At 38.3% G+C, this 17,572-nt stretch overlaps 1 protein-coding gene across 5 annotated transcripts in view; it reads left to right on the forward strand.

Moving 5' to 3' along the window:
• Nucleotides 1-17,572, forward strand: part of sfi1 (SFI1 centrin binding protein) — a 52,112-nt gene that overhangs the window by 6,420 nt on the left and 28,120 nt on the right. For all 5 annotated transcript variants that reach the window (XM_061932496.2, XM_061932493.1, XM_061932492.1 and 2 more), the window contains exons 7-12: nucleotides 4,066-4,222; nucleotides 4,300-4,461; nucleotides 4,537-4,607; nucleotides 4,664-4,756; nucleotides 12,933-13,030; nucleotides 13,140-13,206. In XM_061932496.2, the coding sequence (XP_061788480.1) occupies nucleotides 4,066-4,222; nucleotides 4,300-4,461; nucleotides 4,537-4,607; nucleotides 4,664-4,756; nucleotides 12,933-13,030; nucleotides 13,140-13,206 (648 nt within the window). The remainder of the gene's footprint in view (nucleotides 1-4,065; nucleotides 4,223-4,299; nucleotides 4,462-4,536; nucleotides 4,608-4,663; nucleotides 4,757-12,932; nucleotides 13,031-13,139; nucleotides 13,207-17,572) is intronic.

Here is a 17,572-nt window from a genome sequence, read left to right on the forward strand (position 1 = left end):
TAAATTGAACTGGAAATCTCACGTAAAAAATATACAACATAAAGTAGCAAGAAACACGTCAATAATGAATAAAGCAAAACATGTTCTAGACAAAAAATCACTTCATATTCTCTACTGCTCACTAGTGTTACCATATCTGAGTTATTGTGCAGAAATATGGGGAAATAATTACAAAAGTACACTTCATTCATTAACGGTGTTACAAAAAAGATCAGTTAGAATAATACATAATGTTGGATATAGAAAACACACAAATCCTTTATTTATTGAATCAAAGATACTGAAATTCTACGACATAGTGAATTTGCAAACAGCTAAAATTATACACAAAGCAAACTATAACCTGCTACCCAAGAATATACAACAATTCTTCTCAAAAAAAGAGGAGAAATATAATCTTAGGGAGAAATGTAATTTAAAACATTTGTATGCACGTACAACACTTAAGACCTTCAGTATATCAGTATGTGGAATTAAATTATGGAATGGATTAAGCAAAGCAATCAAACAATGTACTAATATGATCCACTTCAAGAAACTCTTCAAACTTAAAGTGTTTACAAAGTACAAAGAAGAAGAACCATGATAAACATTCTGAATTTATTTAACTCATCCATTCTTTCATTCTTTCACTCACAAAATAATCTTACTTATCTCAACATATGAAATGTAACTTACTTCACCAATTATTATTTATTTACTTATTTTATTGTGATTACTTATGGAGTATATTGTGAATAAATTGAGAACAGGAAGTGAACAAAAGTTTTAGCAACTGTTATGTAAAAGAAAAGGGGTAGGATTAAATAAGCTCTGCTTCTTCCTACTCCTTTTCGAACATGTTGAAAAGAGAAACTGGAGATTGAGATGTATCATGTTGTATACTTGCATGTTCGAAATAAACTCAAACTGAACTGAACTGAACTGAAGGTTCAGAGAATCTGAAGAAATCACTGCACGTAAGCAATGATATTTTGAACCTTCGATCCTTCAGGTGGTACTGCCTCAAAAAGCGACATCAGTGTGTAAAGGATATCAACACATAAGCTCAGGAACACTTCACAAAACCACTGTCAGTAACTACAGTTTGTCGCTACATCTGTAAGTACAAGTTAAAACTCTACTATGTAAAGCAAAAGCCCAGAAACGACACCCAGAAACGCTGCCGGCTTTGCTGACCCCGAGCTCATCTAAGATGGACTGATGCAAAGTGAAAAAGTGTTCTGTGGTCCGACGAGTCCACATTTCAAATTTTTTTTGGAAACTGGAAGTCATGTCCTCCGGACCAAAGAGGAAAAGAACCATCCTGACTGTTATAGGCGCAAAGTTCAAAAGCCAGCATCTGTGATGGTATGTGGGTGTATTAGTGCCCAAGGCATGCGTAACTTACACATCTGTGAAGGCACCATTAATGCTGAAAGGTACATACAGGTTTTGGAGCAACATATGTAGCCATCCAAGCAACGTTATCATGGACGCCCCTGCTTATTTCAGCAAGACACTGCCAAGCCACGTGTTAAAACAGCCTGGCTTCGTAGTAAAAGAGTGCAGGTACTAGACTGGCCTGCCTGTAGTCCAAACCTGTCTCACATTGAAAATGTGTGGCGCATTATGTAGCCTATAATACCACAACAGAGACCCCGGACTGTTGAACAACTTAAGCTGTACATCAAGCAAGAATGGAAAGGAATTCCACCTGAAAACCTTAAAAAATTGGTCTCAGTTCCCAAACATTTACTGAGTGTTGTTATAAGGAAAGGCCATGTAACACAGTGGTAAAATTGCCCCTGTGCCAATTTGTTTGCAATGTGTTGCTGCCATTAAATTCTAAGTTAATGATTACTTGCAAAACAAAATTAAGTTTCTCAGTTCGAACATTAAATATCTTGTCTTTGCAGTCTATTCAATTGAGTATAAGTTGAAAGGGATCTGAAAATTATTGTATTCTGTTTTTATTTACGAATTACACAATGTGCCAACTTCACTGGTTTTGGGTTTTGTACATTATTCACTTTTTACTAGTGCTGTCAACAAGGCCACCTTAATGCACAGGCTTAACTGGGCTGAACCCCAGGGATTTCACCCAATCAGGGGCCCCTGATCTTGACTGCGGAATGTAATGATTGGTGTTCATAGCTGTCAATCAAAAACCGCTCAGCTTTGTCTAGTGATTGTGTTCCCTCTCTCTCGGCTGGGCTGTGTTGTCCTACTGCTGCGAGCAGGGCTCAAACGCACTTTGCTTGTGTGAGAAACCAGCGTACGACTATTGAGCTAAAACACAGGCAGTCTTCCGGATCGCCAGCACTTTACTTGAAGCTGACTGGCTTCTATTACACTCGCACAGATGTGGATGCACCCCTCGCGAAGGAGATGTATTCTTGAGTGAAATAATTTTTTTATTTTTCAATCTATCCATTTTCTACCGCTTGTCCCTTTCCGGATCGCGGGGGGCGCTGGAGCCTATCTCAGCTGCATTCGGGCGGAAGGCGGGTACTGATATTTTGAAATTGTTGCTGTTCTGTTAAGTGCAATCATGATATTTTATTTTTTTAATTTTTAATTTTTTCAAACTATGTTTTCGGTGGTGGTTGTGTGCAAAACCCCTACAGCCTCAAGGCCCCTCCTTAAATTAAGTTGGCCCTGGCTGTCAAATTATATTTTTAATTAGATGAATCACACTTTTGAATCTGGATTATCATGATTAATCACATGTTATTACTTGGTTGCATAAATTAATTTAACTTGAAATACACCCCAATACTGCCCCATTGTCCCTCATAACTGCCTTCTCTTCGGTGCAATAACCCATTCCACCAACCACCCTGTTTTTTTTTTTTTGTTTTGTTTTGTTTTGTTTTTCATGTATATATTCATTTCACACCATATTCATTGCACTTCTACATTTTTTATATTTGCACATTGTTTTTCTAGCATGCACACATCGCACTGTATGGAATGGCCTCAATCTCGTTACCTTGCGTAATGACAATAAAGCTGATTCTGAATATTTGGACACAAATTACATTTTATTATCAGAATATCATACGGGAACCTTTTGAGTGTACGTATATTTGCTCACAACTTGGTAACTGTTTTATCTGAAGTCCTGTTGGGGTTTATTTTGGAGTGATATTTTCCAGCAAGCACACCAGTTGGAATCTCCTTACTCATCTTTGCATTGACGTATGCATTGATCTGATCACTGACCACATAACAAGCCGTGCCGCCTTTAAAGGAATCTACAAGGTTAATATAGTCCGCTTGTCTTTCTACCGCCTGTATCTGCTTTTTTTGGTAATTTAAGTATTCATTACGTTAACGTATTGTTGCATTTGAAGTGATTGTAATGTTGATAATGGAGGTAATTATTATTATTATTATTATTCATTATCAATAGTGTTATTTCTATTGGTAGTTGTATTGCTCCATTTGTGTGCAATAATGTTCATTGTCATTTCTGTATTATTATTATATTTACTTAATTAATTGGTTCTTCTTTGTTATAATTTTTGGTATCGTATTTGCTGATGATTTTGTTGTTTTTGTTATTGTCCCTTTCTGTCCTATCCCCCTCTTGTCCCCGCAATTTCCCCCATGTATTCTTTTTTTCTTCTTTCTGTCCCCTCCTGCTGCGGTCCGGTTGCGCCAAACACTAAATATATCCATTTAATGAAGTCAAGTATAAATAAGGCAACAAGAAAAGTATCCCACACTTCTCTTTTGTAAAGCAAATATGTACAGCAAATATGGGCATCTACTTCAACAATATGATTTGCCTGGGTGGCTGGACAGGATGTCAAGAAAAAAACAAAAACAAAACAAAATTATAGCCAATATTTTAAAACAATCCCACCAATAGAGTAATAATTGCGAAAATTAATGATTCTAATGATACTTAGGATTGTGTCCTTAATAAAAAAGAAAAGAAAAACAGTTTAAAAAAACTAAATATAATTACAAGCCACTCTTTTGAACGAAACGGCTCTTAAAGATCCAACCGTCTTCAGAGAGCAATAAATCCCATCCCTAGTGTGTTAACCTCTTTCTTGTTTTCTTTTGGGAAAGGCTTTTCTTCAGTGGAAAGAGAGGCACGCTGCTGTTTGTTCCCAAAGAGAGAATGAATCCAAAGCCTCTCTTCACTACATCAGCAGTGGGAAAAAGAAATGGCTGATTCAGTGGCGAACTGTTGTCTCCTCTCGCCAGCACAAGAAACAGTTGCAAGGTTATCTTGGAGATCTTTTAAGTCATTTTTGTAAAAGCGTCACCGTTCAGAATTCATTCTTTCTCTCGGTCATTCAGCTGTGGCTATGCACACCGCCCATCTTCACTTGATGAGGCAGAGCTGGGAAGTGTGGAGGATTGCGTGGCGTCGAAAACACAGCGAGGAGGAGCGTTTGCAAGGGGTGGAGCAGCTGACCATTCGGTGCGGTCAGCGTCGAGCCGTGTTGAAATGGAGGGCGTGTATCCTCTTTTTAAAAAATGTTGCTTTTACTGCCAACTCGGACCTACCAGTTTCATTCTTAAGCGCCTCCGCAGATGTGACAAGGCGCAAAGAAAAAGCAGGCCGAGACCAGATGGCCAGTCAACACCACCATCAGCACCTGCAGGTATGATCTGGAGAAGAGTCTTGGTTAATGATTACTGATGTGTGTTCTTCTTTCAGCGTGCATTACTGCAGGGCATGTCGTTCAACGTGAGCCAGAACAGAGCACGGCGTCTGAACAACGAGGTGGCTGTCCAACATCATTACCAGACTGTAAGTAACTGGCATTTGATGATAGCATAACTACATTTACAGTAGATCCACCCTATGAATGGGGGTTACATTCCAAAACCCTGCAAATAGTGAAAAACACGAATATTGGAAACACCCAAAAAAAGTATTTTTGATACTTTATCTTTTTTAAGGATGCAACTATACACAGTAAAATACAGGAATGTTTAGTCTGCTCTGCACGGGACAATCCGCCCTAGTGGACTGCAGTGTTTTGTTTTTGTAATTTATTTTGAAGTGTGCGGGTGTGTGTGTGTGTGTGTGTGTGTGTGTGTGTGTGCACGCACACCTGTGCAGGTAGCATAAAGACTTCCCTGAGGCGAAATGTTCAAGCACTGTTCAAGCCTCTACCCATACCTCCCCATATGCCCCCTCTCTTTGACAAAAAAAACAAAAGATGTACAGCATGAGCAGAGAAGGGTAAAAGTCCACAATTTAAAGGAACAATGTGTTTATTCAAATCTGTTGAACCCTCTCGCAAGAGACAGCATCTCCACATTCATGACTGTAGCTCATTGCCTGAACCAATTCTGCACACAATGTGGAGTTGCAGGTAAAACGATGTGACTGAACTATCGGGCCAAACTGAATTAATCAGAAGAATAACATGTTTTTATGTTTATATATGTTTTATTCACACTTAATATTTATGTGTTTGCTCTGATTCAGCTCCTCATATATACCATATCTGAAAAACTCTACAGACACTTCTAAATTTTTGTTTTAAAATGTTTTTTTTTCCTCAATATGTGGATAAAAACTGTAGTGATCATTGGACTTATGCTGACACAGTGTTATTTTTCACTACTTCAAATTCAAGCTATAAGCTATTTGACTTAATAAATGTGTGCAAGTTGGGTCACCGCTTGCCATTTTGATTGTGCGAACCGCTGCCAAACCTCTGGTGAGAAGCACTGATGTACAAATAGTGCAGAAATAAGTAGTAATTTACCATTTGAAGGTGTTTTGTTTGGTTTCTGTTAATTTAATAAATGTCTTATCAGTACACAAATTATACTTTTGAGAGACATTTTGGGGGAAAAGTTTTCTCCTTGAACACATAAGACGTACTGAAAATGAACCAAATCATTGGTCCAAAAACCAAGGTACAAAACGTACCGTGGGTTACCTGTACTAGTCTTTATCTTAAAATGTTTTCTACTATGCTGCTCGTAGTTTTAGAACACTCTTTAAATTCAATTTTACAGTTGGACGACATCATGTCTTGTCAAAGCATCTTCCTACTGGAAAATGTTGACTCAATTGATTTGCAGCAGTCTTTTTCTCCACACACAACCCAAAGTCCAAAAACAATGTCGTTTAAATGATTTACAGACATCCCTTGGAATGTATCACTTTGAAGTTTGCAGCTACAAAATTGCACATTTTTCATGTATATTCTACGTATTGTTGGCCTAAATTGAGTATTTTAAAGTATTAAAATAATGGTTAAATGGACTAAAAATATCAATACTACAGTAGTATTGGCTACTAGATGAGACCAAACCAATGAGAGTGTGCTCTTCAGCATTGTGGCCACTGATTGGCTCAGCCTAAGGCAGCATTACTATATTGGATTAAAGGAGTGTAAAGGTGACTATGTTGGTGTTATTTCATGTTTAGAGGGCTGTCATAATGTAGAGAAATGCACCGTATTTAGAAAGTCATCAACAGCTTTTGTTATGCACTAGCTTTAGAAATATTAAATTTTTAAATGAATAATTCCTACTTTATGGAAATTAATTGACCACGGTCACGTCCGGAACCAATTAAGAGTGATGAACAAGGGTTCACTGTATTGCAATTGTTGAGAAAGTGGATAAAGTTTCTTGCCACTCAAATGTCAAAAACATGTGTTTTACTTCTTAAGTGTCGAATTCTCATACCGCCTTTCTCATCAATAACACCATACAGGAAAGTAGAAGTACTGCAACACTTTGCAGAGCAGAGGTGTGGAAGTCATCCTTGAGTTACAACTGGCCCTAAACACATCCATGAAATATCAATACCAGTGTTGGGTTGGTTACTGAAAACCAGTAACTAGTTACAGTTACTAGTTACTTTATTTCAAAAGTAACTAAGTTACTAACTCAGTTACTTACACCAAAAAGTAATGCGTTACTGTGAAGAGTAACTATTTAGTTACTTCTTTTTTTCTTCTTTTTTTTAAAAGCTCCCATTAATGCCCTTTTAGCCTTCATTTCAGTACTGTTATTGCACTGGAGAATAATACAATATGTTGATCAACTTGACATGTATTTGCATCACTGAACTCTACTAAGCAATGTGGTCTACATATAACACACAAAGACAAAGATATGTTTCTAAGGGCCAATTTATTTCAGACCAGAACAAATTGACAAAACTATCTTAAATAGCTGCAACATAACATACTGTACATAAGTAACAAACAGCATAATAACAACATAGCTGTAAACCTGGCTTCACCTAAGGAAGGCACACGTGACCTACACAAAGCCGAAGCAGGCAGATTTGAATTGTTGTTTTGGGCAGTAGACGGGATCTTTGATCCAAGACACAACTTACATTTAACTAAAATGTTATTTTCTTTGTGCTCGACAAAAGAAAAGACGTGAGAATATCTCCATGTCAAGACACTCGACTGCGGCTCCGTTGTTAGTAAACACAGACACGCCACCCCCTCCCCTCCCCTCCCCACACCCAGACACACAAAGCGCGCCTCCGGCCTGTGACACAAGAGATTCAGAAGGACGACACCGCAGCGCTCCAATCAGATCTTCTGTTTCTAGTCGATACTACATAAAAAATAATGTACAATAACGCAGTAACGCATCATGTAGTAACGGTAACTGAGTTACTGAATATAAAAAATAACGCGTCAGATTACTAGTTACCGCTGAAACTAACGGCGTTACAACACTGATCAATACCAGGGTCGGGGAACATATTTTTTTGGATATGGCAATATATTTTACTACTTTTTCTAACGACATAATATCGCAGTGACGTGCAGTCACTAGAGGCAGGTGAGGCGGGGCCTCACCTGCCATCATGGAAAGAAAAAAAATGTAAAAAGAAAAAAATGTATCCAGTGATTATACTATAAAGTTATTTTCCATTTAACTTCACCAGTTTTAGATTATTTTTATTTAAAATCGCTGAATTTTCACATTTGCCGTTCAAATACTGAGAAGAGACGGTGCGGTGAACAGCAGCCAGTTGAGACATGTCACTCATTTGTGCCTCACCATGGATTGCGCAATGACTCGGCTAACTGCTGGCCTGCTGTGCAGTGAGACCGTATTGCTATATTAACTATATTATACATTTCCATAGTTTAGTTAGCTGAGGTATATAATGTACAGTGTATTTTGTCAACAACTATATGTGTGTAACGTATTTCTTGTGCTGAGCGATCATAAAACGGCTGCAAAAGACGCACTGGCTGAGGCTCGCCTCCTGCACCCCCGCTGTAGATTGCAAGCCCTGACGGGAGTGTTATATCAACTAAAGCCCACACTTAAACTTTCCACGTGCAAGATTGAATCTATTTAAAAAAGTTATTTCATAAGAAGCCAAAAAGTGCAAAAACAATAATGTTCGTGTTGGAGGAGTTGTGAATGACTGCAGGGCCACAACATTAGGTACACCTGCAGACTGCAGGTGTATCTAATTCCCAACTCCTCCAACACAAACATTATTGTTTTTGCATTTTTTGGCTTCTTATTAAATAACTTTTGTAACCTATTTTTATGGGCTTTCCTCTTTGTGATGTTAAGTTCCTGTTGTGCGCTGTTATACAGTATATGCCAAGCTTGAGCTCTTATTTTGAAGGCGCCAAGAGCGGAAGTGATGACATGTTGTTGTGGAGCGGAGGTTTTTGAAAGAAGGTAAAAAAAGTGGTCCTCGTGTAAACTGGAGCCTCCGTGTTTGTTATTTTGTAGTTTCATACAGTATAGGCGACATTTATAAACCCTCGGTTACACTTTTTTAAATAGATTCAATCTTGCACGTGGAAAGTTTAAGTGAGGGCTTTAGTTGATATAACACTCCTGTCAGGAGGTGTATTAATCCAGCACAAGAGCGGCGAATGGACTTCATTTATAACTTAGTAAAGATAAGACCATAATAACGTTTTTTTAATTAAATGTGCTTTTTTGTGTGCTACAGTTTGTATGTGTAAAGTTAAAGTTAAGTTAAAGTACCAATGATTGTCACACACACACTAGGTGTAATGAAATTTGTCCTCTGCATTTGACCCATCCCCTTGATCACCCCCTGGGAGGTGAGGGGAGCAGTGGGCAGCAGCGGCGCCGCGCCCGGGAATAATGTTTGGTGATTTAACCCCCAATTCCAAGCCTTGATGCTGAGTGCCAAGCAGGGAAGAATGCTGGTATAAGCTTTTAAACATAACCCGTTAACTGCTGCCAATCAAATGGTGAATACGATACTCTTTAGGGTTCATATGTTTGTAAATCTGACTGTGATGAAGTCAGTGCCTCACCAGCCATGAACCTCACCGCACGTCACTGTAATATCGATTCTCAATGTCAATGTATATATATATATATATATATATACAAACCCCGTTTCCATATGAGTTGGGAAATTGTGTTAGATGTAAATAAAAACGGAATACAATGATTTGCAAATCATTTTCAACCCATATTCAGTTTAATATGCTACAAAGACAACATATTTGATGTTCAAACTGATAAACATATTTTCTTTTGCAAATAATCATGAACTTTAGAATTTGATGCCAGCAACACGTGACAAAGAAGTTGGGAAAGGTGGCAATAAATACTGATAAAGTTGAGGAATGCTCATCAAACACTTATTTGGAACATCCCGCAGGTGTGCAGGCTAATTGGGAACAGGTGGGTGCCATGATTGGGTATAAAAACAGCTTCCCAAAAAATGCTCAGTCTTTCACAAGAAAGGATGGGGCGAGGTACATCCCTTTGTCCACAACTGTGTGAGCAAATAGTCAAACAGTTTAAGAACAACATTTCTCAAAGTGCAATTGCAAGAAATTTAAGGATTTCAACATCTACGGTCCATAATATCATCAAAATGTTCAGAGAATCTGGAGAAATCACTCCACGTAAGCCAACATTGAATGAACAATGACCTTCGATCCCTCAGACGGCACTGTATCAAAACCCGACATCAATCTCTAAAAGATATCACCACATGGGCTCAGGACCACTTCAGAAAACCACTGTCACTAAATACAGTTGGTCGCTACATCTGTAAGTGCAAGTTAAAGCTCTACTATGCAAAGCGAAAGCCATTTATCAACAACATCCAGAAACGCCGCCGGCTTCTCTGGGCCCGAGATCATCAAAGATGGACTCATGCAAAGTGGAAAAGTGTTCTGTGGTCTGACGAGTCCACATTTCAAATTGTTTTTGGAAATATTCGACATCGTGTCATCCGGACCAAAGAGGAAGCTAAGCATCCAGACTGTTAGACGCACAGTTCAAAAGCCAGCATCTGTGATGGTATGGGGGTGCATTAGTGCCCAAGGCATGGGTAACTTACACATATGTGAAGGCATCATTAATGCTGAAAGGTACATACAGGTTTTGGAACAACATATGCTGCCATCTAAGCGCCGTCTTTTTCATGGACGCCCCTGCTTATTTCAGCAAGACAATGCCAAGCCAAATTCAGCACGTGTTACAACAGCGTGGCTTCTTAAAAAAAGAGTGCGGGTACTTTCCTGGCCCACCTACAGTCCAGACCTGTCTCCCATCGAAAATGTGTGGCGCATTATGAAGCGTAAAATACGACATCGGAGACCCCAGACTGTTGAACGACTGAATCTCTACATAAAACAAGAATGGGAAAGAATTCCACTTTCAAAGCTTCAACAATTAGTTTCCTCAGTTCCCAATTGTTTATTGAGTATTGTTAAAAGAAAAGGTGATGTAACACAGTGGTGAACATGCCCTTTCTCAACTACTTTGGCACGTGTTGCAGCCATGAAATTCTAAGTTAATTATTATTTGCAAAAAAAAATTAAGTTTATGAGTTTGAACATCAAATATCTTGTCTTTGTAGTGCATTCAATTGAATATGGGTTGAAAAAGATTTGCAAATCATTGTATTCCGTTTATATTTACATCTGTCAAATACTGTAAATATTTGACAGATATTTCTGTTATTCCATATGAATTTCCCAACTCATATGGAAACAGGGTTTGTACATACATACATATATATATATATATATATATATATATATATATATATATATATTACATGTTTTTTAAATATTTATTTAAAAAAAAATATATATATTTTTTTTTGAAAATATAATTAATAATCTTCGTCCAATTTCAAATCTGCCATTCATCTCAAAAATCCTTGAAAAAATTGTCTCCTCCCAACTTCACTCCCACCTACAGTTAAATAACCTATATGAACAATTCCAGTCTGGTTTCCGCCCCCTGCACAGCACTGAAACAGCATTAGTAAAAATCACTAACGATCTCCTCCTGGCAGCTGATGCTGGTTTTCTCACTATCCTAACCTCTTAGATCTCACTGCAGCCTCTGACACAATTTCACACACTGTCCTCCTCCATAGATTGCACAGTATTGGCATCACAAGCACACCCCTTCACTGGTTTAGATCATATCTTGCCGACCGCACTCAGTTTGTTCAACTCCGTTCATTCAAATCCCCACCGTCTCCCGTTTTCTCTGGTGTCCCCCAGGGCTCTGTTCTTGGTCCCCTGCTTTTTATCATTTACATTCTTCCCCTGGGCATTATTTTCCGTAAATTTAAAATATATTTTCACTGTTATGCGGATGACACCCAGCTCTACATCTCCACCAAACCAACTGCCTCTCTTCCTCCTTCCTCCCTTACAGACTGCCTCAGTGAACTCAAGCAGTGGTTCTCATCCAATTTCCTTCAACTCATTAGTAATAAAACCAAAATCTTACTTGTCGGTACAAAAACCATTCTCGCCAAAAACAACAGCCTGTCCATTACTCTCTGCAATTCCTCTGTCTCACCCTCCTCCCAAGTCAATAGTCTGGGTGTCATCCTCGACAGCACACTCTCCTTTAAAGCCCACATAAACAACATTACCCGGTCTGCTTACTTTCATCTTCGGAACATTAATCATCTTCGCCCATCCCTTACCCCTCATACTGCTGCCATACTAGTCCATAGCCTGGTCACCTCTCGCCTGGACTACTGCAACTCTCTCCTGTTTGGTCTCCCTCACAAGTCACTTCACAAACTCCAGCTTCTTCAGAACTCTGCAGCCCGGATAATCACCAGAACACCTTCAATCCAGCACATCACCCCTGTTCTGCAGCAACTCCACTGGCTACCCATCAAACATCGCATCCACTTTAAAATAATTCTCCTCACTTTCAAAGCCATCCATAACCTCTCTCCATCATATCTTTCTGACCTGATCCATGTCGCCACGCCCTCACGTTCCTTAAGATCCTCTTCATCCATCCATCTCACTGTACCTTTATTTAAACTGTCCACCATGGGTGCCCGAGCTTTCAGCCGCTCTGCCCCACATCTTTGGAACTCTTTACCACCAGACCTTTGCAACTTAGATTCAATATCCCTCTTCAAATCAAGACTCAAAACACACCTATTCCTGACTGCTTATTCATTGTAATCATCTTTTCTTTTCTCTTAGTTGTTGTTGTTGTTTTTTTTAATCCAATTTGATTTTATTGTTGTGATTTTGTACGGTGTCCTTGAGTGCCCAGAAAGGCGCCTTTATAAATAAAATGTATTATTATTATTATTAATATATATAAAAAAGACACTGAGAATCAATATTATATCTTTAGAAAAAGTATTACGATATATTGCCATATCCATATTTTTTTCCCCGACTCTGATATTGATATTTCATGGATGTCATTCACATTGCAAAGGTAGCCTATGTGTTGGATCAAGGGATTAACGGTACATGTTTTCGTATTATGGTTTTTCGGTACAGATCATTCGAAGCAGAACAAAGGCATCCTATACTGGACCCAAAATGAAATTAAACGTGCTTTTAAAACTGTGATTACAGTTTACGGTTACACCTTCAATTGGTCTACATTGGATTGTGCAAGTGTACTTAATGTTGTGGCTTGTGTCAGTTAAATCCATGTATGCCTTGTTTTAATATTTCACACAGGTGACCAATAGATATTGGGGGCTGTGGAAGGACAGGCTGGAAGAGGCTGAAGATGAACCTTTCCAAGCCCTGACAGACATGGCGCTGACCAACTACCGGTGCTTTACTTGTCACTTTTTCATAATTTTCTGCAATGTGGCGCTGTTAAGATGACCTACTACATTTCACCGCTCCGATTTGTTGTCTTTTTTTTTTTTTCCTTGGCAGCATGACCCTGTTGAGTCGCTTTAACGACCACTGGAGGGAGAAACTCGCACAGCAAAGACACTTGCAGGTATTTCATGTTGGACACAATGCTGAGTTGAAACTTAATATCTTATCTAAATTACTGTAGAAAAAAACATGAATGTTGACTAGAATGAACATATTGCAGGGGTGTTTTGGGCCTCAAAAGAGCTGAATTAAGAAGAGTGCTGTGTGCATGGGACGGAGGTGTGCATAGTGCACAGCAGAAAGTTATAAACAAAAGTTACAATATTAAACGCTGGTTTTCACATTAGTAAACATAGTAAAGGAGACAATAAAGCACAAGCTTGTTCTTCTGGTGGCCCTAGTTTAACATTGTGGTAATATTTAAAATAATATGACATGTAATATTGTCTGTCTTTGTTGCCACACTTCTAATAGCAATAGCTACAACACAGACACAGCTTTGTTATATACCGTTGTTGTTAGCAGGTGCTATGTGCCTTATCCCTTTTTTTCTGGTCACGTGACAGTGCGGTGATGTTATCGTTTTCAAAAAATAGTAGTTTTCTTGGTATTACTTGTCCACATGATAACGACAAGACGGCGTTATCAGACTTTCAAACGCTGGTGTTCCAGCGTGTATGAAAGGCTGAAATAATAAAATACTTAACCGTTCCCACCTAAAAACGTTCCCATGTGAACAGGTCCCAAGTCCGACGGTTTTAAACAAGATTGCAGCAACTTGCTGGCGCTCAGTGCTAACCCGAGACTGCTGCTGAGTACTGGTTGTTGTTTGGAAGGGGAAAAAAAGCCAGAAAGTGTTATTTTTTATGTTCAAATTGTGCATATAAACTAGTGTAAGGCAGCAATTTTAAGATTTGTTATTTTTGGGGAGCCGGAGACCTACTTCACGATCGCTGTTCCTCTGCTCTCGACAAAGCATGGTTCCACGATGGATTCCCCAATATTTGTCCAATTATATCCAATATTAAATTCTTCATTGTTGTTTGCTGATAACCATAAGCACATAATCGCTTAAGGGGGGTGTGTCTCTATGCAGCTTTGAGCGGAAGACTAGGAACAGGAGTCGACGGAGGAGGCAGCCTAATCCTAGAGTTATGGCTGAGAGGGGAAGATTGCAAATTTACCCTGTACACAATTTGGGATGAAGAAAGTGCAGTGGTGCCTCGGGATACGATTGCACCAGCTTGAGAGTTTTTCGTATACAAGCTTTCTCTCAGCTAATTGTTATGATTTCTTGTTTTTGGGTTACAAGTTTCCCCACTGCTACTTAGCATAGTGAATGCGACTGTGAATCCTGTAAGATCCAACCAAAACATCTGTTCTTACTCGCTACCATTATCCTATAGCTAGAGATGGACATGACTCTGTTATTCCAACAATGGGAAGGTAGAAAGTAAGTGCTGAGAAGAAAAAGTGGATGGTATTCTTTAAATTTAAAAACAAATCATTAACAAAATGACAGCGTGTAGCTCGCTAACTTGATGAAGCATTTGGAGTGTTTCACTGCTAGTCTGCAACAGACATGCAACGGTACTCGGTAACATACTGGACAGTACAGTGGGTACGTGCGTGTGCACGCGTTAGAGATCCACGATTATGGTTACCGATTAATGTCAAGGAGCCTGATAACCGCTAATTCGAGCCGATATTCATTTCCCGAAAAACGTTAGCTAAACATGAATATTACATGTCAGTAAAGAATGCTTTAATTAAATGTTTTATTTTTATTTTATTTTAGGAAACCAGTCTCCGACATATGTTTTATGCTTAATTTAGCACCAAAAAACATCAGTGGATTTCACAAACACTTTTATTATGCGTTTCTCTTGCTGTGGGTCTGAGGAGCATCAACATTTGCATTTAAAACATATGGGAAATCTCCTGGGAAAATTGGTAAAAATATGGGATTTCTCTACATCACAATAACTCCCCTATCCACTATCGAGTTAGCGAATCGAGGCTATTGAGTCCTACTTGCAATTTTGTTGACGAGGACGTATCTTCGCAAAACACAAAGTTAAACCATAAAATGCAACCTTACCCAAGCAAAAACGATACATGTTGTATCCAGGAGAATCTTTTATACAAATTTATTTGATCCAGCCACAGACAAAGATGTTTGCAAAGTTGTTATCTGCTTTGTCGTGTAGAATGACGTCTGGAGCACTAGCACTGGAAAAACTCACAATCTCACCAAGTATATATTTCTAGTCTCCAGTCAAAATATCTAAACAAACTTAATTCAAGTCACAATCTTCTGAATAGTAATATTTCAGTGAGACATAAGAACATGTTATAAGGCAATAGATCTTCTGAGGGAAAAAAATACTACTTTTGAGCATCACAAGTTTGTTATAAGACACATAACTTCACAACACTAGTAAGTATATCTAATAATAAGTTTTAATTGCTCATTTCAAGATCACTTTTTTCTTATTTCAATAAATCTTACCAAGCGGATTTTGACTTGTTCCATTTGCAGATGTATTTGCTCATTAGAAGCATTTTTTCCAGTGAGGTAGTTCATCATGTCTGGGAACGTGACTGACGGATAATCCTTGAGATCACTCGAGAAATCTTATTTTTAAAGCCTATAGGGATCGATTCTATTGCATAGTTAAATTTTTTTTCTTGTATTTGCTTTTACTGGTAAGATCTAGACCCCTGGCATACTCAGATAGTTCATACTCTGTTTGCTGCACAGTAGCCATATTGGTTTTGTTGACCACCACTTTGTTCACCCTACGCAAGCATCCCAGAAAAAGTCATGTGACTGAATACAACCTATAGGTTGGACAAATTAATCAGCAAAGTGGAACACTTTTTTTTCTCCAACAATTAGGATACAGAGCTAACATCTCAACATTGATGGCATTAATCAAAGTCACAGAGGAAATTGCCAATGCGATTGATCATAAACAGTGCAGCAGCGGTGTTTATGGATCTAATAAAAGCATTTGACACAAATACAAATATATAAAGTCGACATTGACAGGGTAAATTAAATCAAATTTCTAGATGTAATGGATGATAAAATGAACTGAAAATCTAATACAAAAAATATACAACATGAGGTAGCGGGAAATACTTCAAATGAAAGCTAATTTGTTTTGGACCAAAAATAATTCCATATTCCCGAGTGCTTGCTAGTTTGACTATTATCTGAGTTATTGTGTAGAATTATGGGGAAATAATTACAAATGTACACTTCCTTCACTAACCGTATTACAATAAAGCTCGGTTAGCATTAATGTTGGTTATAGTGAACATTCAAACCCTTTATTTACTGAATCAGAAATATTAAAATTCAATGATTTAGTGCATTTGCGAACTGCTGAAATTATGTACAAAACAAATTATAACCTGATACCCAATAATGTACTACAATTCTTCGGAACAAAAGAGAAACATAACATTAGAGAAAAGTTAAACCTAAAACATTTGTATGCATGTACAACACTTAAAACCTTTAGCATATGAGTATGTGGAATTAAATTATGGAATGGATTAGGCAAATAAGTCAAACAATGTAATAATATGATCCAGTTTAAGAAACAGTGTTTACAAAGTATAAGGAAGAAGAATCTTGATAAACATCTTGAACCTTATTGAAATAATTATAATCTTATACATCTCATCATGTGAATCACAACTTACATAACTATTTATTTATGAGAACCTTATTTCTTATTCATTTAATTGGTGTCACAGATTGGGCCAGGAGGTGAACAAACAAACGTGTAAGAAATTACTATATACACTAGACTTCTTCCAAGTCCTTTTCTAACTTTTTGTAATGGAAAACTAGAAATATGTATTGTAACATATTGTAACTGTGTGAATGTTCAATGTAAATCAAAACCATAGGTACACCTGCACACTGGCCGATCAATTCAAAGCTACATAAAAATAGATGCAGTTGCACGTCGCTGTTACTATGTTCATACCAAGTTTAGATGAAAATACAGTCGTCCTTATTGCTGTTAATGGGTGTGTTGGCCCTGTGATGAGGTGGACACTTGTCCAGGGTGTACCCCGCCTTCTGCCCGAATGCAGCTGAGATAGGCTCCAGCACCCCCCGCGACCCCGAACGGGACGGGAAGTGGTAGTAAATGGATGGATGAATGGGTTCCGGACATAAACGCGATAAATTAATTACTGCGAAGTAGCAAATCATCTATCTATCCATCTATTTTCTACCGCTTGTCCCTCTCGGAGTCACGGATGGGCTGGAGCTTATCCCAGCAGCAGTTGGGAAGAAGGCAGAGTACACCCTGGACAAGTCGCAATTTCCTCGCAGGGCCAACACAGAGACAGTCAGCTTCATTAATTGTAAATAAAATATTTGCATAGAAAGATCATTTAAAACCTTTTAATGACTATCCAAATATGTTTTTCAACGTTGTCAGAGCCCTTTAATAAAAAAT

Source organism: Nerophis lumbriciformis, linkage group LG38 (genome assembly GCF_033978685.3).
Source record: "Nerophis lumbriciformis linkage group LG38, RoL_Nlum_v2.1, whole genome shotgun sequence".
Lineage (NCBI taxonomy): Eukaryota > Metazoa > Chordata > Actinopteri > Syngnathiformes > Syngnathidae > Nerophis > Nerophis lumbriciformis.